At 44.0% G+C, this 26,415-nt stretch overlaps 1 protein-coding gene across 2 annotated transcripts in view; it reads left to right on the top strand.

Annotated features, from left to right (window-relative positions):
- The window catches only part of LOC126282953 (trypsin-like), a 68,351-nt gene that overhangs the window by 8,415 nt on the left and 33,521 nt on the right, over positions 1–26,415 (top strand). The window contains exons 1-3 of one of the 2 annotated variants that reach the window (XM_049982234.1): positions 9,342–9,378; positions 14,072–14,157; positions 20,801–20,898. In XM_049982234.1, the coding sequence (XP_049838191.1) occupies positions 14,083–14,157; positions 20,801–20,898 (173 nt within the window). In that variant the 5' untranslated portion in view covers positions 9,342–9,378; positions 14,072–14,082. Of the gene's footprint in view, positions 1–9,341; positions 9,379–14,071; positions 14,158–20,800; positions 20,899–26,415 lie in introns of those variants that run through there. The other variant, XM_049982233.1, reaches the window with a different exon arrangement.

Here is a 26,415-nt window from a genome sequence, read left to right as displayed (position 1 = left end):
TTCTATCTTGCATCAAGTTATATCTGGAAGTGAACTGAGTTTCTTTGACGTGTTAATACGTTCACCTGTCCTGAAAATGAAAATTTTTGTTAGTTCCCAATGGTTCTTTTTCACTGGTTTCTCATAATGTTTCTACTTCATCTGGTTTCACTCACTGAGTATTGGTGCCTAATACAGTAATAATTTAACAGACAGACTATTTAATAAAGAAGAGATGTTCTCAGATGTCTCCTTTGCAACGCTTTTAAAAGTCAGTAGTATATTTGTTCCTTGGTACATGATTAAGTTGTACCTTGGAACATTTTTTCACATTTCTAAAATCCTTAATTTACTGAAGTAATCTTTGGAATTTCAGAGGTAAGCACTAAAAGTAAATGCTATCACTTAAAAATGGAATAAGAAAATGTATTAAACTTCTATTTCAGCGGTGGCTAGAGGCGCATGTCTGAAAAAAGTTCCAAACTACGACACTCTCTCCTAGAGTGTGCCAACATTAGTCAACCGGTGAACACACAAGTGGGGGAGTGATAGGACCAGAAGTAGTACGTCTCCGTGCGGCTTATTACTAGTCTAATTTTAGTCCCAGCCAACGGCCTTGCCGCAGACGTAACACCGGTTCTCGTCAGATCACCGAAGTTAAGCACTGTCGCGCTGGGCTAGCACTTGGATAGGTGACCATCCGGTCTGTCGAGCGTAGTTGGCAAGCGGGGTGCACTCAGCCTTTGTGAGGCAAACTGAGGAGCTGCTTGATAGAGAAGTAGGGCTCCGGTCTCGTAAACTGACATACGGCCGGGAGAGCGGTGTGCTGACCACATGTCCCTCCATATACGCATCCAGTGATGGCTGTGATCTGAGGATGACACGGCGGCCCTCGGTACCGTTGGGCCTTTCAAGGTCTGCTTGGACGGAGTTTTTTTAATTTCAATTCCTGTAGAGCCAGAGCACAGGGCGCAGTGTAATATCTCCAACCTGAAAGCCCATCTTTGGAGTTTTTTTAGTCATATTTTCGCGATAGATGTAAACCACCTTGCTTCTAGTGTCTGTCACACTCTTTGATCATTCAAACGTGCCTGTGCCTTTCTTTGCGTATGCTCGATAAACCTTTTAATCTGACCTGATATATATTTAAGAAAAGATCACGCATCAATAAAGTAAGCGATGTCTTTCGATGTCGACTTAAAATTTACCAGTATGGTGTCAATAATCTAACTCTACCATACCGTTTATCTACACTTTGGTTATGTGAGTTTCACTGGACATGTGAAGTCATTTTCTGTAATTAATCTTGTAATCGAAGGCTGCTACTGCAATTGTACATTTCGTAATTTGCGCTACATAACATTTCTCTACCTTAAGAGCAAGTTACAATTCTTAGCACGACGTTGACGTGTAGACCTGCAGTCTAATACTACAGTGTTACACTTTCTTAGGTCACACCAAATATCCTATTTCTTTTGCAATAGGTGTGACAGTGAATCAAAAGCCTTTCGGCAGACTACAAACACCGAATGCACTAGGTTACCTCCAGCCATAACATTTATAGCGCTCTTTCTGAAGAACGTCAATTGGGTTTCAGATGATCGATGTTGTCGAAATCTACGCCGGGTACTATGTAGAATGTCACTGCGTGTTAAGTCATTATGTTTGAACTGATAATATCTTCTACAATATCCTCTATAAAAAATTAACATGGATTCCGCAGATAGAGAGCTTAATCACAGCTCACTCTGTTCCCCAGAGATTGTAAACGTCAGCGCGCAGATTGATGTCATTTTCCTCGACTTGAGCAAGACATTTGACATAGTCCCGCACTGTCGTTCACAGGAAAAAATTCGAGCTTACCAAGTATCGGACCAGATCTGCTACTGGATTTAAGACTTGAAGGTAATTCCAGGAGTGCACCAGCGGAGTGTGTTAGGACTGTTACTGACTGCAATTTATATAAATGATCGAACTGGAAGTGCCGGATGCTATTTAAGATTGTTCGTAGATGATGCAGTTGCGCACAAGAATGTAGGGACGCCAGATGACAGCATCGATTTATAGAAATAACCTGCAGAGGATCGATAAATGATGCGTTTTCTGGCAGTTGAGCGTGAACGTAAATAAATATTACTGCGCATACACAAGAAAACAAATTGTCTACTGTACAACTACACTATTTATGACAAATTGCTGGAAACAGCAACCACCGTAAAATATCTAGGAGTGTCCATCCGGAGCTACCATACATGCAGTGACCACATAAAGCAAAAAGTGGGAAAAGCAGGTACCAGTCTGAGATCCATAGGAAGAGTGTTAAGGAAATTTAATTCCTCCACCAAAATAGCAGCTTACAAGGAGACTGTTCGATCGATTCCTTAGTTTTGCTCATCAGTAACGGACCCTTGAAAGAGATAGAGAAGATGCAACGAAGAGCGGCACGGTTTGTCACGGGGTCGTTTAGTTGGCGCGAGAGATTTACGGAGATACTCAACAAACTCCACTGAAGACGCTTGAAGAGAAGCGTAGTGCATCGCGAAAAGCTTTTCTATCGTAATTCCGAGAGAGTCGAAAAACATATTACTTCCTTCCACATAGGTCTATCGGCACTCATTCCCGAATGGAGCGGGGAAGGGGGGATCAGATAGTGGTACCAGATGAAAAGCCTGCTCCAAAAACCGTCACGTGGGTTGCCGAGTATAGTTGATGTTACTTAAAATAATCTCCTTGAAGTCGGCACACGTTCGACCGGTTTAGGGATTCCAGCCATCTTTTGTAACATCGTGTTAATTTTTTCATTTACACGTATATACCACACTATCCCCCAAATCCCTATCTTTCCCCATCACCATCCTTTCCAGCGCCTTATTAACCATTCCTGGAACCGTATCAGGCGCTGCCAGTAACATGTCTCTCCTTCTGGTAAAATATTTCTGTAAACTTCTTTCCTTATCTATTCGTTCTATCACTTCTTCATTTCGTATTTTATCTGTGCATCTAGTTTTCAAGTTTCTTCAATAGCACCACGTGTCATTTGCTTCTGGTTTGTTCTCCTCCGGATTTTCGGTGGTCAACGTTTCACTTTCGTGCAATGCCATGCACCCCAACAAAAACTTCTCTGATCGATGAATCTTTCTTGCCCCGTGCCACCCTACTTGCATCGACGATCCTGTTTAATCTTCTTTCTTAGGTAGAAGAAATGTTTCATTTCCTCCACGTCTATGGGTCCGAGTTGTGATGTTAAGTAAGCTATTACTCTCGTTTCTATTAGCCTTAATAACCTACGGCTTAAATTTTTGTACCTAAATACCGAAAGGGGTGCGCAGTGATTAAGACAAGGGACTCGTATTGCGGAGGACGTCGGTTCAGGTCTCCATAAGGCCATCCACATTTAGATTTTCCATGATTATTTTATCCATGCTGGACCTTGATGAACTTCGAGGCCGTTACGGATTCTTGGTGAAGAACGTAACGAGCCACACATCTTTTTAAGAAAGTTTACTTTTGGACCATTACCAATTTCGAGCTATCGCGCCTGTTTCCAGACGGCTAACTTCTCAAATTACAGTAATATATTCGTCAGCAACATGGCATCCGCTCCTCCACTACACAAGAACGATTAGGTACTTAGCGACACTTTACATGTTGTATGATGGTGCTAATGTGCCTCAATTTGGTGTATTATAAACAATTATAGGTGCTGAGGGATGTGTCAGAGGAAGGCGTTTCACATTTATTTGGTCCGTATATCTTTTCAGAACGATGTATAAAGTGTTGCTTTTACAACCCATGTTCTAGACACCGGGGCACGAAAACACTTCATAATATTCACCATGATAGTAACAGCCTCAGACATATTCTTTAAATTGTATATTTAACTTTGCTTAATAGATATTCTTTGGATTCTAAACATAAACATGGAACGTAAAGCACATGTGTGACATTGTGGCAACACTCTGCGTTTACATTAGCCGACCGAGCGCAAGCAGGAGACACAGGGGAGGCCAGAAATTTGGAAACATGAAAAACACAGCACGTTACTATGCCTGATACGCTTTTGGAAAAGCGTTGTTATTTGAAATAGTTTCCAATCGTCTCGGAATGGATAAATTCTGTACGGTTTTCAAGAGAATATTATACTATTATTCTTGCAAAATAATGGCTAGTTCAGATAATGATGATGGCGGTGTATTGCGATCACGCAGATTTCTTTCCAAAGAAGACCACAAAGGTTCAATAATATCGAGATATGTTGGGTGTGGTGGACAGCGGAGATGCGACAATTCACCCTCGTGGTCAGAAAACCAGCCCTGGAAGATGCAAGCTGTGTGAACAAGGGCCCTCTCTTCGAACACAGCACCACCACTGCAGAACGAACATTAGACAGTGGGATGGACCTGATCTGCAAGAATGGTCATGTAATCCTTGACAGTAAGGCTAGTGTCCGGAGTACCCATGGGACCCATGGAGGAGTACGATATGGCTGTCCAAATCATCACCGAAACCCCGACATGTTTCACTCTTGGGACGTAAATTCGGACAGAATTTCGAAGCAGTGTGAGACAATAGTCATCCGACCAATGGCTTTCTTCCACTGACCCACAGTCCAGGTTTCATGACCTCGACACAGCGTTTTTCCCGTTACAGGCATTTGCATAACTGATGAGTGGTTTTGGAATTGTAGCTCGCCCTCATATTACCGAATTTTGGAGCTCCCTTCGTGTTGCTTTAGTACTGACAGGGCCCGCCAGTACGAGATTCAGTCTTGAAATGATTTTGCAGCTGTAGTCCACTTATTTTTCGACACAATCGTGTACAATGGCCATTCGTCAGGATCAACCAACACACAGTTTCATCTGCGTTGTGACATCTACATCTACATCCATACTCCGCAAGCCACCTGACGGTGTTTGGCGGAGGGTACCTTGAGTACCTCTATCGGTTCTCCCTTCTATTCCAGTCTCGTATTGTTCGTGGAAAGGATTGTCGGTATGCCTCTGTATGGGCTTTAATCTCTCAGATGTTATCCTCATCGTCTCTTCGCGAGATATACGTAGGAGGGAGAAATATACTGCTTGACTCCTCGGTGAAGGTATGTTCTCGAAACTTCTACAAAAGCCCGTACCGAGCTAACGAGCTTCTCTCCTGCAGAGTCTTCCACTGGAGTTTATCTATTGTCTCCGAAACGCTTTCACGATTACTAAATGATCCTGTAACGAGGCGCACTGCTCTCCGTTGGGTCTTCTCTATCTCTTCTATCAACCCTATCTGGTACGGATCCCACACTGCTGAGCAGTATTCAAGCAGTGGGCGAACGAGCGTACTGTATCCCAATTCCTTTGTTTTCGGATTGCATTTCCTTAGGATTCTTCCAATGAATCTCAGTATGGCATCTGCTTTACCGCCGATCAAATTTATATGATCATTCCATTTTAAATCACTCCTAATGCCTACTCCCAGATAATTTAAGAAATTAACTGCTTCCATTTGCTGACCTGCTACATTGTAGCTAAATGATAGGGATATTTCTTTCGATGTACTCGCAGCACATTACACTTGTCTACATTGAGATTCAATTGCCATTCCGTGCACCATGCGTCAATTCGCTGCACATCCTCCTGCATTTCAGTACAATTTTCTATTGTTACAACCTCTCGGTATACCACGGCATCATCCGCAAAAAGCCTCAGTGAACTTCCGATGTCATCCACAAGGTCATTTATGTATATTGTGAATAGCAACGGTCCTATGACACTCCCCTGCGGCACACCTGAAATCACTCTTACTTCGGAAGACTTCTCTCCATTGAGAATGACATGCTTCGTTCTGTTATCTAGGGACTCCTCAATCCAATCACACAATTGGTCTGATAGTCCATATGCTCTTACTTTGTTCATTAAATGACTGTGGGGAACTGTAGCGAACGTCTTGCGGGAGTCAAGAAACACGGCATGTACCTGGTAACCCGTGTCTATGGCCCTCTGAGTCTTGTGGACGAATAGCGCGAGCTGGGTTTCACACGATCGTCCTTTTCGAAACCCATGCTGATTCCTACAGACTAGACTTCTATTCTCCAGAAAAGTCATTATATTCGAACATAATACGTGTTCCAAAATTCTACAACTGATCGACGTTAGAGATATAGGTCTATAGTTCTGCACATCTGTTCGACGTCCCTTCTTCAAAACGGGGATGACCTGTGCCCTTTTCCAATCCTTTGGACCGCTACGCTCTTCTAGAGGCCTACGGTACACCGCTGCAAGAAGGGGGGCAAGTTCCTTCGCGTACTCTGTGTAAAGTGGAACTGGTATCCTATCAGGTCCTCTTTTGAGCGATTTTAATTGTTTCTCTATCCCTCTGTCGTCTATTTCGATATCTACCATTTTGTCATCTGTGCGACAATCTAGAGAAGGAACAACAGTGCAGTGTTCCTCTGTGCAACAGCTTTGGAAAAAGAGATTTCGTATTTCGGCCTTTAGTCTGTCATCCTCTGTTCCAGTACCATTTTGGTCACAGAGTGTCTGGACATTTTGTTTTGATCCACCTACCGCTTTGACGTAAGACCAAAATTTATTAGGATTTTCTGCCAAGTCAGTACATAGAACTTTAGTTTCGAATTAATTGAACGTCTCTCGCATAGCCCTCCTCACACTACATTAGCGGATGATGTTTTCCCGCTTTTCCTGTATGCGCTATAAAACTTCGGTATGTTGCCTGAAACACCAAACTCTTCTGCTACATTGGCAACTAGAGCACGTTCCATACGAACACCAACAATTTGCCCACGTTCAACTTCAGTTAACTCCGACTTAATGCATTCACAACTACACAGAACACTGTTCGAGCCGTGACCGCTACTTGCAACGCATTGAGAACGCTGCACAAATGTCGTAAATGGTGAAATACAACAACTCAACCTGCAGGATAGGTTAGCATCTGCATTTAGGTTGAAATCTGCATTTCTTTCGGTGTTTCCAAATTTTTGTCCATCTCCTGTAGAAACACGAGAGGTAGAAGAAGTCACATAATACTTCCAGTTAATTCTTAAACTGTCCTTATTTGTGGCTGACTTGGGCTTATCTCGCTACACTTCGTTATGGCCCTGTAACGTAGATTCACAGAGGTTCATACCTACCTCTTGTTGTGGAATTATAGAAATACTATGTGGTCGCCGTTATTCAGAAGTTTTCAAGTGTGTTTGAAGTCCTAAGGGACCAACTGCTGAGGTCATCGGTCCATAGACACCCATGCCCGAGGGAAGACTCAAACCTCCGGCGGGAGGGGCCGCGCAACGCGTTTTATCACTTTTGTTTGGAGATCAACACTATTTCCTCAAGCACTGATAGTATGAAACCCAGCTTGTTCCTTTCATCACGAGATTAAGGTTCTAATTAGAGGATAGCTTCCTGAGTTCGTGTTTCATGACATCCGTAAAGCCTCCTATACAATTCCGCTCCATCGAACAGTTAGCTAAGTACATATTTGAGCTGCTCGGGGGAACAAAATGGTAAGCGCCAAAATCACAGTTTCGAGATACAGCGCATCTAAAGTTTCAATTGATCTGCAAATCTGAATAATTTTTTTGAAGAGTCCCTTTATTCTGTAGTGATTCTAACATCTATCTTCTACTATAGAGACATAAATGAAACTCAGAACTGACTAAAACAAATGAAATATACAAAAATTATTACATTACCATACACCATTAACAACACATAGTGATAAAACATTACATATTAAATTTTACAGTAAGTCTTCAACAATTTACTGAAACTGCAAAATCATTCATCACTCTCATTACTGATGTCTTTTTCATCCAAAACTGTTGGCTTTAGTGACTAGATAAATCCATGGTGGACAGGAGGTATCTGATTTTTGGAGCGACCGGACGTCAGCAACATTCTTCTTTTCAATAAGCCTTGGCCCATTGTATTTAAGTCGTGGCATAGGAACTGGTCCTTGCCTTCCACGTTTCCTGAAGCTTATTTCATGCCAAATGTCATGACAAAATGTCTCGCTGATGAATAAAGATGATGGATATTCGGAGGTCACCTTCTACTTACATACTTTCCTTAGGTTGACATATCGACCATAAACTGTCTACTTTGTGAAGACAAACGCTTCTTTAGAGTATCGTACTTGATAGAAATCCTCTCTTTCAATATTATATACAAGCAATGGATTCTTCTTAGCCGACTTCTTGATGATCTCGCACCACTGATCTGGACTGTACACATCTTGTACTTGTTGGCGAACGTAATTTTCAATTGTCGCGATATCTCTATCGGATGGCAACATTGTGTGCCAGCTCATGGAGAAGTGGTTTTCAATCACACGAAATCTACCAGTTGAAATTAGATATTTCCAAAACAGTACCATGTTCCAGTTCTTATTTTGGTCACAGCAGCACCTTTTCCGAGACGATCTCTTTGTCTGTTCCTGAATGGTTTCTGCAGGAGCGATACACTGTTCGTTGTTTTGGGCAATATGATCTGATTCGCTATTAACCTGTATAACAACGATAACTACTATTACCGTTACCATTATTATTATTACATGTAATAATATAAATGAGAAATGCGCATTCATACACCACTTAGCCAAAAAAAAAAATGTAGCCATTCTAAAATAACCTCAAAATTAACGTACTTCAGGAACATAATGGTATGTACTTACAATTACCATTATGTTCGTGAAACGTACTTAAGACAGTATATTTACAACATAACATACCTCTGAGTCATCTGAATCGTTAGGAATGTATTCTGGATCCCCCTCGAAAATATTAGTATCATTGAATGTATATTTCTCGTCTTATGCCATGTTCACTGTTGCCATAATCTCGGAGATGTTTTTACTTGCCGTCATTCTCTCTGTCACTTACCATTATGTTTCCGCAACAGACGGACAGTGGCGCTTGCCATTAAGCTCGGCCCTGACACCTGTTAGGTGAATTTGGAACTACTAGTACGTTTACTGCATTGTGCATCCCACATATGGTGTCATTAGCCATCTACCGCAAAATACACGGCGATGGCGCTTACCATTGTGTTCCCCCGAGCAGTTCATTTGCAAGATGTTGGAGAACAGAAGACTTTCTAATCAAGTACGTGCTTCTCATATGGTCGCCAAGCGAGTACTTAAACCAACTGGTTCACTCAAGTTGCGTCGAGATAAGTTCTCTTGCTCGCACAACATTGTTTCAATTGCCAAGCGCGGCTGACAGTACTGCTCACACGGCATCGCTTCGCTCCGAAACACGCCGTTATCGCTTCAGGCCACTAACTTCACTTCGTCAGAAAAGAAAGTGAGTGCTGCGTGCACACAGGCCAGTTACTGTTCACGAGGTACGCAAACGACGTGACGTGTAAAACGAACCACCAAAATTACAGACAGGTATCCTTAACGTCAGTTTGAGCTTATTTTAATTTCGAATATAATTATTTTCCGTGAGACAGAAGAGCTTCTGTCCAAAAATTAGCTCGAATCTAAAAAGCATCTCTCGTGGATACTCAGCTAGCCGTGTTCAACCGATTTTCTGCGAAGATGACATGTGCTAAGACATCAAGGAACAACTTCCATGGTACTAGAGGGAACTGTAAAGATATACTACATCCAAAAAATAATTGATCCTGTAGGATACAAGCGCTACTCTGAGGTTTCACAGGATGAGAATTCGTGTCAGGCCACACCAAACCAGTAGAAAGACTGATAAATAAAAATACCCTGCCAATCGTGGATGAAGGGCAACTAGTATATCACGTATTCCTAGATTTGCGGAAAGCGTTACACACAGTGCCCCACTTTAGCCTGTTAACGAATGCCTAAGCTCACGGTATGTGTTAGTGGGTAGAGGACGTCTTAAGTTATAGAATCCACCGCTCTGTGTTCGACACCATGTTCATCAGACACAAAGGTACAGTGAGGACTGTCCCAGCGAAGTGATGTGTCGGATAGCGTGAACAGCAATCTTGCGTCTGTTTCCTGATGACGCTGTAGTATGGTGGAAACTATCGTCATTCACTGACTTTAGGGCGATACATTGTGACTTAGAAACAATCACGTTTTGGTGTTGTGAATGGCAGCTTGCCCTAAATATAGAAAAATTCAAGTTAATGCAGATGAGTAGGAGAAGCAATCCTGTTCGAACACAGTATTAGTGTTGTGCTTCTTGATAAAGTGTTGCCAATTAAATTCCTAGGCGTAATGTTGCAAAGCGATATGCAGTCTAAGGAGCACTAAGGTCGATTGCAGGGAAGGCGAAAGCTCGAGTTCAGTTTATTATATGGTATCTCATGTATAAAGGAGACGGCATACAGAACACTTTTGCGAGACATTCTAGAATACTGCTCGAGTGTTTGGGATTCTCACAAGCCGGCCGCGGTGGCCGAGGGGTTCCAGGCACTTCAGTCCGGAGCTGCGCGACCATTACGGTGGCAGGTTCGAATCCTGCCTCCGGAATGGATATATGTGATGTCATTAGGTTACTTAGGTTTAAGTAGTTCTAAGTACTAGGGGACTGATGACCTCAGTGATGTTAAGTCCCATAGTACTCAGAGCCATTTGAACCATTTGATTCTCACAAGGTCGGATTAAAGGAAGGCAATGGAGGAGTTCAGAGGCATGCTGTTAGATTTGTTCGAAAAAGATGGCAGTGAGTATTCAAATGGATATCCCTAGAGAGAAGGAGATATTCTTTTTGCCAAATTTTACTGAGAAAGTTTAGAGCATAAGCAGAACCGTTCTACTGCCATCTACGTACATTTTTTCTGAAGACCGTGTGGCAGGATTACTGATATCAGAAATCGCACGGATAAAGAGAGATAAAGACGGCTATCTATAACAGTAAACCATCATTTCACAAGAAAGTCCTAGCTACTGTTAAATATACAGTGTGTTGTGAAACTATTCATTCAAATTAATTCAGGAGATAGAGAACATCAAAACAAATACATTTACGATTTGACGGTTTGGCCAACCACAGCTTAGTTACACGATTAAATATTTCATTTAAAAAAACCTTTTGGTAGCCGCATTACCTGTTAGCAGTTCCTTTATTAGAAGATCACACAGTGCTCGAGTACACTGCCTGCGCCTGCCGCACGTTCGAGTTTTTGATGTTTCATCTTGTAAACATCCTTTTTAAGCGATCCTGGCAATTCGAATGCCATCCGAACGTCGGGAGACAGGGTATTTTAACGAACCAATGTTAAATTAGTTATATGTATACACCTGAGGACGCGATTATGCGTGATACTATAATAAAGGAATTGGTAACAGTTAATGGGGTTGAAAAATTTTTTAGCAGATTTTAATACTTTAAAAAAATTAAAATAATTTATCGAATATATATTGAGTTCTGGATCATATGGTCCCTGACGGCAGTTTCTGTTGTTAGGGACGATTTACACAGAGGGTAGTTTAGCACGCTTATTACAGCAGTGGCGTTCAAGGGAACTGCTCGAATGCGTGACCACTGGTCCGTATGCAAGCGTTACATAGTCGGAACATTGATTGTTCTGTCCGTTCGAACATTCCTGGCGTGTCTGCAATGACACCTGCATCGATGGCAATTCCGGCAACGCGATCTTCTTCTGTTTCCACAACTGTTTCATACACCAACTCCTTGATATTTCCCTCCCTAGGAAGAAACCCAGACACGTGAGGTCAGGTGACCTGGATGACCAGGTCACACCCCTGATCCATAGATTCCCAAAGGAGCTCTCAAATGATTCCTCACAGAAATGCTGAAATGGGCTGGCACGTCCCACCGAGCTGAAGGCACATCATTTGTCTGACGCTCATATGTACAGCCTCCAGCAGTCCTGGCAACAAATGTTCCACGAAAATGTGATATCTCAGTTCGTTGAGGTGGAATAGAGGAATCTATAGCCCAATCAACTTTTCACTACCACCCACTCAGTAACACCGAATGGCTGTTGAGCACGAAGTCGAGTAGCTCGTGGATTCACAAACAAGCGAATTGTAGATACTGAAACACCTTTCGCGGGTGACAAATCCTCGTCGGTGTACAGGGCCTCGGCCGGCATTACTGGGTGCAGGGCAGTCTGTTGTAAAAACCATTGTGCGAACTGCCTGTGTTGTGAAAAATCTTCAGGTGCTAATAATGCGACGCGCTGAATATGGAAAGCATAAAGCTGCTGGTGCTATAACACATTCCAGACAAGGGTATATTTGACACTAAGGATGCGTTCAATACTTAGTGTACTTGTAGATGGAGTATCTTCAGAATGTCGCAGAATCTCGTCTATCATTTCGGGAATTCACGCTGTTAGATCCTGACTTGTTTCATGCCTGCTTGTGCGAGAAGTGCCTGTTTCACGTAGCAGGTGATGCCGACGTCCGAATGTTTCGTGCTGTGGAACTTGGCGAGTGGAAAAGCGCTGTCGGCATCCTCTCACTGCAGTTCATCCATTCACAGACCCGTATACCGGACGCATGTCAGCCATTTCAGTGTATGTAAACCGGTCCATGTTGTTGCCGTCACAAGGAAATAATGACTGCGACTGAATCGCTGTGATGTTTCGTTTGTGGGTGGTCAACTGCGCGGTCATCAGTGTCCGTACAAAGTCCGAATTTTTTCACAGTCCAGTTTTTTTTCACAGTCCAATCTAGCGACTGTCACGAATGATGAGGATGATGATGATGGAATGATGAGGACAACACAAACAATCAGTCCCCGGGCAGAGAAAATCCCCAACCCGGCTGGGAATCGAACCCGGGACCCAGTGGTCGAGAGGTAGCAATGCTAGCCACTAGACCACGAGCTGCGGACCTGAGTCGCTATGTTTACAAGTAACTTACCGTTATTGTCACAAGGCGATGATGTTTACGAATGAATCGGCGTATTTCCGAGCAGACATCAGATCCAACCATCCATATACAGAGAGCAGTTTTGTATGTCAGCACACATTCCCAGTCAGCTCACCGACACAACAGTATATGCCAGCACCACCGACAAAATGTTCCCTGGTATTAGCACTTGACTTCGGAGCCCATATGTTCGTTGTCGAAATATTTTTTTCTGTGTTCTCTACCTCCTCGATTAATGTGAAAGAATAGTTTCAGAACACCCCGTACAAACAGTAAAGCTTTGACGAACACTTTGCAGAGATTCAGAGTAATTTCACAGCTGATAATGATCAATTGTAATTTAGTTTAAAACATAAATAACGCTCTTCTGGACAACGAAGCTGACGGTTCAGCCACAATTTCTCCTTAACGATCTTTTGGACTGAAGCATCATTGTTATCTCTGCGAACTGTTTCAATTTCGGGGTTGTGGAATCTACCTCATAAGACTTCCGATGCAGAGTGAGTCCCTAAGCTGGTGAATATATCGAAATTGGAAGGACGTCAGCGTAGCAACGGTGAGATCACTTCACTCCTGTCGAGGCATCTGAAAGCACCAGTAAACACCCACCTCGCCCCCTCCTCCCAGCCCCCTCCAACCAGATTCTTTAGAGAATCGAACTCCGGTGCGCGTATAAAATGCCATGTCCAGTTGTCGTGCAATGTTATGTATTTGCAGGTACATTCAGCGTTGTATGTGGATATTATTTGTAAAATATGTCTCCAGTAGAGTTAATAGTAAAGAAGTAATAAATTAAAATACTGAGTCTTATATTGTAGTATCTCGTATGAACAGCGAAAATGTGGTAAGCGATAAACTAGTTTCCTTTTATCATTTTGAGCGCTATGTCAGCGAGAAAAAGTTTTGCAGACATTTGAAATTAAGTGTAAAGTTTGCTGGAAGTCTCAAAACGTCTCCACAGTTTCTAAGTTGAATGTTTGAATTATTGTGTTAAACTGTTAACGTGAGATTATATATCTTAATGAGATGCCATTTTAAATATTTAAATTCGGTCAATAATTCAGTTGTGTGAAATACTGAAAATCTAAGCTTTGTAGGCTCTGGAAATCTTTAAAATAGGCAGCATGCATCTGGTGCATCGCTCAACGGCCGCGCTGGTCACCGGGCCTAACGCAGAGTTCTGTTGAGATCAAATACGAAATATCTTCTCTAGAGTAGTCCTCTAAGGTCTATGTGTTATGGTTGTGTATTACAGGTGCCGCAGTGATGCACGCGGTGTCGTCACTGAACGGAAGAATAGTTAACGGCGAGCCAGCTGATCGAGGCGAATTCCCGTCACAGGTGTGTACCAGCCATAAATCCTCTTTTCATAATCATCCGACATTTATTTGAGAGCCACTACTGGATAAAGATCTCCTCTACAGTTTTGCATGCGCCACGTTCTTCAGTTATACGCACTGATATGCCTGTTGCAGGTTTCCTAATGTCGTCTACCGAAGTTCCGTTAGGTGGTCAATCAGTCCTCTCTCTTCTCTTGTAATCCATCAGAGAACTTCCCCTGTCCGATGAACATCCATCGCCAGGCCACTTTTCCTGCCCATCTCCATTTCATTTTTGTTAGAGGCAGAAATATGTCTGTTTCGTTATCCATTTGTTTGTTTACCACTCCTACCACACAGCTCTTAGCTTACATCTCTCCACTGATCGCTGACCGACATTAATTTTTTGAATGATTTCCGTGTTGAAAGCCGTAGTCTTTTGCATTACTAAAATCTCGTTAAACATTCTGTTGGTAAAAATTCCATTTCAGGTATAAAGGAAGCGCAGTTCACCAAAGTAATTCATAGCTATTTTTCGTCTTCTGTTATTTGTTGTAGATCCAATTATTTTCTACAGCACCGTAAGTGCAAAAATGGTCAACTTATTTGTAACGTACTATTTAGTTTTGGAGGTATAGATGTATAGAAATTCAGTGAGGCATTCTAGTAGTTGGTTTTTCAGACTTACTCTGTTAAGTCCTTCCATTGGTTGTTTATCTGATGTATGCACAATAAGTGCTACATCATCGGCGAAACGCAAGTGGTTCCATATACTAAATTTCCGTGTATTTCGTCTTCTTTTATCCAGTTTAGGACTATGACAAACACTGGACCACTAATTTTAACTAAAGGGCAATTTGTACGAGTTGGATGCTTTGGACGTTGAAATAATTCAACAACTGCTCCTGAAAATTTATAACCGTACCAGGACTCGAACCCAAATTCTCGCGAACGCTCGCCTCGACCGCCTCGGCCATCCGGACATGCTATCCTTCCGACTCAAATTCCCGACTGCTGCTCTCCTCTGATGTTACAACGTCGTTCATTTTCCTCGTCACTCACCGACTCACTGTATTTCTGCTAGGGGACGAAAGATGATATGCATCCACAGTGAAACAGTCCAATGCCCACAGAGGTGTATGTGTATAATTATAGCCGGCCGCGGTGGTCTAGCGGTTCTAGGCGCTCAGTCAAAAATGGTTCAAACGGCTCTGAGCACTATGGGACTTAACATCTATGGTCATCAGTCCCCTAGAACTTAGAACTACTTAAACCTAACTAACCTAAGGACATCACACAACACCCAGCCATCACGAGGCAGGAAAATCCCTGACCCCACCGGGAATCGAACCCGGGAACCCGGGCGTGGGATGCGAGAACGCTACCGCACGACAACGAGCTGCGGGCGGATCTCAGTCAGCAACCGCGCACTGCTACGGTCGCTGGTTCGAATCCTGCCTCGAGCATGGATGTGTGTGATGTCCTTAGGTTAGTTAGGTTTAAGTAGTTCTAAGTTCTAGGGGACTGATGACCACAGATGTTAAGTCCCATAGTGCTCAGAGCCATTTTTTTTGTATAATTATAGATATTTTAAGTAAGGAAGGAAGTGTTCAAAAAACATACACTCCTGGAAATGGAAATAAGAACACCGTGAATTCATTGTCCCAGGAAGGGGAAACTTTATTGACACATTCCTGGGGTCAGATACATCACATGATCACACTAACAGAACCACAGGCACATAGACACAGGCAACAGAGCATGCACAATGTCGGCACTAGTACAGTGTATATCCACCTTTCGCAGCAATGCAGGCTGCTATTCTCCCATGGAGGCGATCGTAGAGATGCTGGATGTAGTCCTGTGGAACGGCTTGCCATGCCATTTCCACCTGGCGCCTCAGTTGGACCAGCGTTCGTGCTGGACGTGCAGACCGCGTGAGACGACGCTTCATCCGGTCCCAAACATGCTCATTGGGGGACAGATCCGGAGATCTTGCTGGCCAGGGTAGTTGACTTACACCTTCTAGAGCACGTTGGGTGGCACGGGATACATGCGGACGTGCATTGTCGTGTTGGAACAGCAAGTTCCCTTGCCGGTCTAGGAATGGTAGAACGATGGGTTCGATGACGGTTTGGATGTACCGTGCACTATTCAGTGTCCCCTCGACGATCACAGAGGTGTACGGCCAGTGTAGGAGATCGCTCCCCACACCATGATGCCGGGTGTTGGCCCTGTGTGCCTCGGTCGTATGTAGTCCTGACTGTGGCGCTCACCTGCACGGCGCCAAACACGCATACGACCATCATTGGCACCAAGGCAGAAGCGACTCTCATCGCTGAAGACGACACGTCTCCATTCGTCCCTCCATTCACGCCTGTCGCGACACCACTGGAGGCGGGCTGCACGATGTTGGGACGTGAGCGGAAGACGGCGTAACGGTGTGCGGGACCGTAGCCCTGCTTCATGGAGACGGTTGCGAATGGTCCTCGCCGATATCCCAGGAGCAACAGTGTCCCTAATTTGCTGGGAAGTGGCGGTGCGGTCCCCTACGGCACTGCGTAGGATCCTACGGTCTTGGCGTGCATCCGTGCTTCGCTGCGGTCAGGTCCCAGGTCGACGGGCACGTGCACCTTCCGCCGACCACTGGCGACAACATCGATGTACTGTGGAGACCTCACGCCCCACGTGTTGAGCAATTCGGCGGTACGTCCACCCGGCCTCCCGCATGCCCACTATACGCCCTCGCTCAAAGTCCGCCAACTGCACATACGGTTCACGTCCACGCTGTCGCGGCATGCTATCAGTGTTAAAGACTGCGATGGAGCTCCGTATGCCACGGCAAACTGGCTGACACTGACGGCGTCGGTGCACAAATGCTGCGCAGCTAGCGCCATTCGACGGCCAACACCGCGGTTCCTGGTGTGTCCGCTGTGCCGTGCGTGTGATCATTGCTTGTACAGCCCTCTCGCAGTGTCCGTAGCAAGTATGGCGGGTCTGACACACCGGTGTCAATGTGTTCTTTTTTCCATTTCCAGGAGTGTATAATAATTTAACACAAATGTTTGCTTCAAGGCAGTAGTTGGTCCACATCGTCGTCTAGTAGGTCCAGGCCTCTCCCTACTATGAATGTAACTATGGTTGTTCGAATCTCATGACTTATTATTCTTCATTTTTTCCATACACCTGTATTCAAACAACTTCACAAAATCGTTTCCATTAGAATGCCGATGCCGGAACATATTAAGACAACAATTGCACGCTTGATATCTAAATAATAACTGTGAGAGTTTGAGAGAAATCCTACGCTCCGCTTTGTCTTATACAAATTCGACTTTAGCGGGAGAGCATTTCAGAAGAACAGTTTCTGGAATATTTTACAACTATCAACAACGGAAGATTATCTAATCGTTTTTTTTTTCTAAACGGTAATTTCATTGTTGATGTTGATCAGAACCTTGTATTATTAGGTCTACAACTTTGCTGCCGCCGTTTTGCAATGGACGGCGGTAGCGGCAAGTGGGTTCAGGTGGCTGGTCATAGCTGTAATACAATACGCTTCGGCATCTGTAAACATAAATCCATAAAAATATTAGTCGATTTGTGATTGCAGCATAAGGTTATTCTCCATTAAATACGTCAACTTACTTACGCATTTCTCGCCATTTGCGGGAAGTTTTAATTTTCTGCTTTAACATGAAGAAATCTGCGGCTGTGGCTCTTAAAACTCTGGGTAAGACCAATGGTGAGGGAACTATTAGTGGAAGAACGTGCAGAGAATGTTTTCAACGCCCCAAGAACGGTGATTTTGATGTCGAGGACCGGCATGGCGTGGGAAGACAGAAAGTTTTCGTAATTACTGAAACAGACAAAAACAGTCACAGTACATCGTTATCGAAAGCAATTGATGCGTTCGAGTCCAGCAATGAAACACAAACGGCCACAATACAGCGGTAGACACGTAAAGGTAATTTTGCAGCAGGTCAGTGCTCGACCCCATGCGGCAAAACCCGTAAAAATATGCATGGAAAAGTTGAAATGAGAAGTCCTGTCCCTCCCGCCATATTCTCCATACGTTTCTCTTTCTGACTACTACCTTTATCGATCAGTTGCATACAGTGTGGCTGACTAGCACTTCCGATGACATGAACAAGTGCAAAATTGAATCCATTCATGGATCTCCACAAAAGACGCCCAGTTCTTCCGCCGTGTCATTCGTATGCTATCCGAAAGCTGGGATAATGTAGTAGCGTGGCCAATACTATAAATCATATTTTTTTGTAAATTTTCGCAATAAAACCCCGAACTTCGAGAAAAAACGGCGGAAGCAAAGTTGTAGACCTAGTACGTAATCTACACTCCTGGAAATGGAAAAAAGAACACATTGACACCGGTGTGTCAGACCCACCATACTTGCTCCGGACACTGCGAGAGGGATGTACAAGCAATGATCACACGCACGGCACAGCGGACACACCAGGAGCCGCGGTGTTGGCCGTCGAATGGCGCTAACTGCGCAGCATTTGTGCACCGACGCCGTCAGTGTCAGCCAGTTTGCCGTGGCATACGGAGCTCCATCGCAGTCTTTAACACTGCTAGCATGCCGCGACAGCGTGGACGTGAACCGTATGTGCAGTTGACGGACTTTGAGCGAGGGCGTATAGTGGGCATGCGGGAGGCCGGGTGGACGTACCGCCGAATATGCGCAACACGTGGGGCGTGAGGTCTCCACAGTACATCGATGTTGTCGCCAGTGGTCGGCGGAAGGTGCACGTGCCCGTCGACCTGGGACCGGACTGCAGCGAAGCACGGATGCACGCCAAGACCGTAGGATCCTACGCAGTGCCGTAGGGGAACGCACCGCCACTTCCCAGCAAATTAAGGACACTGTTGCTCCTGGGATATCGGCGAGGACCATTCGCAACCGTCTCCATGAAGCTGGGCTACGGTCCTGCACACCGTTAGGCCGTCTTCCGCTCACGCCCCAACATCGTGCAGCCCGCCTCCAGTGGTGTCGCGATAGGCGTGAATGGAGGGACGAATGGAGACGTGTCGTCTTCAGCTATGAGAGTCGCTTCTGCCTTGGTGCCAATGATGGTCGTATGCGTGTTTGGCGCCGTGCAGGTGAGCGCCACAATCAGGACTGCATACGACCGAGGCACACAGGGCCAACACCCGGCATCATGGTGTGGGAAGCGATCTCCTACACTGGCCGTACACCTCTGGTGATCGTCGAGGGGACACTGAATAGTGCACGGTACATCCAAACCGTCATCGAACCCATCGTTCTACCATTCCTAGACCGGCAAGGGAACTTGCTGTTCCAACAGGACAATGCACGTCCGCTTGTATCCTGTGCCACCCAACGTGCTCTAGAAGGTGTAAGTCAACTACCCTGGCCAGCAAGATCTCCGGATCTGTCCCCCATTGAGCATGTTTGTGACTGGATGAAGCGTCGTCTCACGCGGTCTGCACGTCCAGCACGAACGCTGGTCCAACTGAGGCGCCAGGTGGAAATGGCATGGCAAGCCGTTCCACAGGACTACATCCAAGATCTCTCCGATCGTCTCCATGGGAGAATAGCAGCCTGCATTGCTGCGAAAGGTGGATATACACTGTACTAGTGCCGACATTGTGCATGCTCTGTTGCCTGTGTCTATGTGCCTGTGGTTCTGTCAGTGTGATCATGTGATGTATCTGACCCCAGGAATGTGTCAATAAAGTTTCCCCTTCCTGGGACAATGAATTCACGGTGTTCTTATTTCAATTTCCAGGAGTGTATATACTCCTCATCAGCCAACCACCTTGCCGTCACAACATCGAAGTTAAGTGCTGTCGGGCTTGGCTGGTACTTGGATGGGTCACAGTCTGCCGGCCAAAGTGGCTGTGCGGTTCTAGGTGCTGCAGTGTGGCAACCGCGAGATCGCTACGCAGTTTCAAATCCTCGGGCATGGATGTGTGTGATGTCCTTAGGTTAGTTAGGTTTAATTAGTTCTAAGTTCAGGAGACTAATAACCTCAGAAGTTGAGTCCCATAGTGCTCAGAGCCATTTGGACCATTTTTTTTTGGTCATCGTCTGGGCTGCCGAGTGCTGTCGGCCAGCCGGGTGCACTCAGCCCTTGTGAGACCAATTGAGGAGCTACTTGTTGAGAATTAGCGGCACGAAAACTGGAAACGGTCGGGAGAGCCGTGTGCTGACCACATGCCTCTTCATATTCACATCCGTTGACACCTGTTGGCAGAGGATGACATGACGGTCAGTCGGTACCGTTGGGCCTTTAAGGCCTGTTCGGACGGTGTTTTTTTGTATGCTCCTCATTAGATGTACATTAATTACATCAGTTTCTCTTACTTTTGCCTTACGTTGTTCTTTAATGTTTCAAAAGAAAAGAGGGTGACAAAATTTACTAACAAAATATTATGTTTGTCTATTGTGATAACACATGACTGACCAAACTCCTCAGTTTAATTACTGACAGGTTAAATTATTACTGACTACACGTAAGTATCATGGGTTTCAACATTAAAATGTATTGTGAATGACAAGTGTGATTCAGTTTCAATTAGTACGAAACCATGATGTCGGTTTGTACATGCCCCATATCCTTATACCGTACAACATCCATCGATTCATTTTGCACTGACACGTATGTCTGGTGTTGCAGCTGTCCCTGCAGAAAAACGGCGCCCACTGGTGCGGTGCGTCCATCATCGGCGAATATTGGGCCATCACTGCAGCTCACTGTGTGGACTCTGTTGACAGGTGAGCGGGTTTATTTACTGGCTTAATTTTTATTCAGTTGGATCGCACTGTCAGGACGAAAGTACACGCCTTAACAAACAGGAAGATGTATGTTGGTACGTTTTCCAGATCTACCGCTCTAGCTAGCCCTGTAATAGAAGTTTAATATACTTCGTTATTTCATTTGTAATGATAGCATTCACGTTATGTGTATTGCAGTCATTTGTGAAGTTACGAAATTTATTCTATAAAAATAAGTTTTTTCCAAATGTGATAAACTGTTTTATAGTGCAACATCGTCATGTACATTGTGCGACCATATGGGTTGTAAGGGAATGTGCATGTGGTGTGGATGACGAATCCGAGCAATAATAATTGTCTGAACCAGTTTAACAATTTCTTTCTCTTGCGGATTTTGTCGTAGTTAACCAATAATAATATGCTGCAGGAAAGAAGGTAAAAAATGTCTCCCATTACACGACAGATTTCCAGCCATGACCAACCAAAAGCCTTGCACACAGGCACGCATGGGGAATCCATTTGACATGGTAGTGTCCAATGGCTGTTCCCACGGTCTGAACCTCTCTGTTTTCACTTGGCCTGGAGAACTTATCTAGCCAAAAGGATTCCTTTTAGTGTCTCGCACAATGCAGTTGTTTGAAATACTGTCCGCCCTCTCCACTTCTGCTGTCCAGACACGGGAGACTACCATTTCACTGTTCTGTGTCTGTGTAGGGATGCCTTTCAGCACCAAACAGTTTTATGATACTCCGGTCCTTGTAAGTAAATTTGCCCGTCACAAGCCTGGCAAAGAAAGCCCCAAACTCAGCAGAAATAACAGGTCCCTTTCACCACAATTAGCTGTGCAGTCATTTGCAGTAATGAATATTGTCTGTAGTTTTCATGCAGCGTTAAATAATTGACTATAGTAATGAGTGGGATCTGCAAGTTACATTACAACAGTGGGTTATGTGATAGTCCCGGAATAAACTGCCGCTTAACAATGTGATTTCGAAATCAGTCACTGTATTGAAACACTCGCCAGAAAAAAAATCATGTTCCTACTTAAGCCACCCTCCAGGTACAACACTTCCCTCTACTCTTCAACATAAAATAAAAAAAGGATTTAACTCTGAATTACCCGAGTAAACACAATTAAAACAATAATAATAACAGTAGTGTTACATAATGTGTAAGTACTCCATTTCCTACAAAAACACAGGAATTAACTTAGTCAAGAAAAAAATTCTGTAGTGAGCTAGTACTTAAAGCAGTTAGAATATAAACAGAAGTCTAGTAAGACAGTATAAGAGGTACCTCAATTGATAGTAGTATGAAATAGTCATATCCTTTACGCATCTCTGGTTCTCTGGAACATTCGGAGTTGAGCGCACCTTTGCCGGCAGGAGACATTATCGTGGTGTTGAGTTCAATAACCAGAAAACTCCCCCGTCCCATCTTCCCCCACCCCCTCCCATGATTCTTTAAAGAATCGAACTCTCACGTATAAGACAGCTTGAAACGTCTGATTATCTTACAGATGAGTTAATATGTTCAATATGTGAAGTTAAGCTTGTAAGGGAGTAAAAGTTTTATACGTTTTAATTCGGTCAATAATCATATGAAATTCAAATTTTGTTTGCCGCTGGAAGCCGTTGAAAACGCAACCGGTTACAGGAACTCCGTAACATGAACTAAGTTAGCCGTTTGAAGGAAAAGATGTCTAAGAAGTGCTACCGTTCGAGCACTTTTGTGTGTGTGTGTGTGTGTGTGTCTATGGAGAAAGGGGGGGGGGAGGGTCAGTCGTTATTCAAGTTTCGCGTGGAAAGGTCCCACAAAAAAGGGACAGTTTTCAGATGACTGGAAGTTTTCCGACAATGGTAGTGTCACAATGAGTCGGTTTATTCGGGAATTCGCGTAATTACGTACATATGAAATCAGTGGATAAATCAGTCTCGCCATTCTTACTCAGCAGCGTCCTTTGCCAGGCTGTGTTATTACTTAAACAATTATGAAGGCTACCGTGAACTATTATAGAATGGTAGTTTAATTTAGAAAACCAATACACTAATGACAAATTTTAGTGTGAAAGTGGAACTAAATTTAACTGCTAATACGAGTATAGTTGAGTCTAACCATTGTTAGGAAGTGCGTTACTTTCGAAGTCAATAAACATGCTATGAGTTGTTACCCTTTCAAAGCAACCCTTTCACTTAGATTACAGACTTTGTTACTACAATACTCGTGAAGAAAAGAGACACGTTTTTTCTTTTAGGCAACACACTTGTCTTCTGTCTATTAACCATACTTTACCTGCCTCCGATGGCGTGGAGAGAAAATTATTTCGGTTAAGAATAAGCAAAATACAGTGGGAGAGAGGTTGCAACTTATAGGTAAGAGGACAGTGAAATAAAAATATTCCTATAGCAAAAGAAATCCAGTCGTATTAAGAACTGCAAGAATGGACGAATACGTTTCATGGGATATACATCGAGGACAAACCATTGTGTGGAAGTGAAATATGCAACAGGAAACGGAAGTATTTGAAATAATGTGCTACAGAAGGATGAAAAAATAAGTGTTCCAAGACAAAAGTGATGAAGCACAGCAAGAAAAAAGTCTGCGAAAAACGTGTGGATGTGCCAGTGTGTTAGATACCGAGGCGTACTGGGCTGGGAGAACAGTGTGGGGAGGGTGGGGGGGGGGGGGGGGGGCTAAAAATAGCGCTAATAGATAAGTACTGAAATATGCCAAATGAAATATGCCAAACAGGTTATCTAGGTGTATGATATACAGTGATGGTTAAATGTGAAGAGGTAGTAGATAAAGGACAGAATCAAATTAGTGAAAGAGAAGTCTTAACCAAAAGATGCCTTCGCCTGCGAGACCTACCCTCATGCAGGGGACCCAGATTCGATCCCCGGTACTGCCAACGATTTTTTGTTGGTGGTAGAACTGGACTGGAGTGCACTCTGCTAGCTGAAGAGCCACTTGATTGAGCGGTAGCGGCTCCAAGGTGAGAACGTTGACGACGTTCAGGAGACTGGTGTGCTTGCCCCATGCCGCCCCATACCGCATCCGATGGTGAATGCCTGATGATGACACAGCGGTCGGTCGACTATGGCGTGGTCTTCAGAGCCTGAATGCGTTCATTTCCTTGAACTTCGATGTGCACTTTTTCGCTATGCTACATACATGATTTGTGTCTGCCAACAATCACAACTTACTGTAGTCATCCTATGCCATAAATTCCAATAGGTCAGAGAAAGCAGTGGCGCACAACCTCTGCAGGACTCTGCGTGGTTAAGCACTGTGGTGTTCAAACCAATCTTCGGGATGATGACTGGTTTGCTTCCTACCTTCTCAGTATGATATCATCAATAGCATGTAATTTAAAAATATCACTGGAGACCACTCACAAGGCAGCTCAGATGTAGTACTTAATTAACACTGTCACCGTGTCATCGTTTAGTCAATATGATTCTCATCTATCTCTCAGTGTAGATAATACATGGGATTTCTGTCTACAGTCGCGTTTATTGACCTTCTCACCAAATTTCCCTCCTACAATACCCATGTCTTTCCTGTTTATTTTTGTCATTCACTATGTAAATCGTCCATTTCTTTGTACTTGAGCCTGTGAGTGCATAAGGGACTATGACCCGGGTGTTTACTGTCCTGAAACACAACCCTTTACATGAAATCTGGCCCCTATGTGAATAAATGCAGTGTGACTAATTTACTTTCTGAATTTCGTAGTGGCAAGAAGTTTCTCATAGCGCAACAGGGTAGTTATAGGGAGGTTTGAGAGGACATAAACCATGAGAAAACTGCAGACATATTCCCATCACGGATCAGTTGTAGGCACTCATTATATAGGGATTTTCACAATTCATGTTACACACTTCTAGAGGTAGTACAGAAGACTTAATAGATCAGGTTTTCCATGGGAACCCTACCAGAGCATGTATGAACACTTGTTCATCTTCGCTAGCGTGAAACACACATTCTCTATTGAACAAGTGCTGAATGCTCTGAAGATATGCATTTTATAACCCATGTTTACTAGACTTTTTTCTTGTTGTGGTCCATAATGCCACCTCTGAAAGTTTCCTTCTCTATAATTGTAGCAACAACAGTACCGGTACACGTATTCCTTTTTCGCTTATGGCTTTCGCTTTTCGCTTATGGCTTTCGACTAGTTTGTTTCGGGTACAGGGACTGTTACCTCAGATTGATTCATTTATCCTTCTCCATCGCCCATGAAAGTTTATAACATCATTACAGAATCAACTTTTATATACATACATTTACAGGCACCGATGCCTGTAACATCGATGCTCTGTAGCGTCGCTGGATGACGTTGGAAGATCTACTAAGCCGTCTCTACAACTTCTAGAAGCATGTAACATGAACTGTGAAACACTCTGTGTTCCGAAATTTCCTATAAAAACTTCTAGGGCTTGTAGAGGGGAGTGAGTACATAATATTTTGAATGAGAACCCACGTCCGGGAACGTACCGTCTCCACGCTACAGCACTTTAAAAACATGTTTGCTAGGTATACATGCAACAGAGTGGTCACGGTGGGCGGAGCTTACGTCGGATCGGCTGTCATTTGACGTCTTTCCTACCCCTCTGAAGTGGTCCGAGCCTCATTTACGTGCCTGTGACAGTTAGAGCAACGTGATTGACTACACGTTTGCACAATACACCGACATGATCCTTCTGTAAGGCGAGACTCACGGTAATGGAAGAGCTGCTCTACGTCTTTAATAAGATCGTTATCCGACATCCGACTACATCGCATGGCCTTCTCGCCACAATTAAAGAACGCTTTCGAGAAGGGGTACCTTCACAGTCAACAGGCATGACTTCGTAAGCCTGAATTATAAGAAGCATTACATTACATTAATACTTGTTCCACAGCTCATGAATACGACAGTTCGTAATGATGCGGAACGTGCTAGTTTAACATGCTGCAGTTAACTTGTTGCATCACGTTTCCTCTTTGTTTCCTTTGTTACTAAATAGTGGGATTACAAAACAAGTGATTTACTGGTTCACATCTAGTAAATTACTTTTAAAAAGTGGTTGCCCCACCAACCTGTTTCCATATGGCTGTAGCATGGAAACGGTACGTTTCCTGACATGGGTTCCACTTCAAAATATTATGTACTCGGTCCACTCTACAAGTCCTGAAAAGTTTGCAACTGGAATTTCCGAACACACTGTGTGGATATGAATTACACTACACAGACGTGGTGTGATGGGGGGGGGGGGGGGCGGGGGAAGAGGGAGGGAGGGGGGTATAGTTCTACAGCTGAAACCTTTACCTAAACGCGTATAAGGCAGATTGTAAGCCACAGCTAGCTACTCTCCGAGCGATAGTATTATGCCAGTACCACCAGAAATTCAACTCAAACGTTATTTATTAAAAATACAATGAGTACACGACTGTGCTGAAAAATTGCAACACAGGAAGCGATTTATTTTTCCCCGTCTTGTACACATTTAACCTTTCTCTTATTATCATGTT

The sequence above is a fragment of the Schistocerca gregaria genome, chromosome 1, assembly GCF_023897955.1.
Source record: "Schistocerca gregaria isolate iqSchGreg1 chromosome 1, iqSchGreg1.2, whole genome shotgun sequence".
Taxonomy (NCBI): Eukaryota; Metazoa; Arthropoda; class Insecta; order Orthoptera; family Acrididae; genus Schistocerca; species Schistocerca gregaria.
This window is presented reverse-complemented; position numbering and strand designations above follow the sequence as displayed.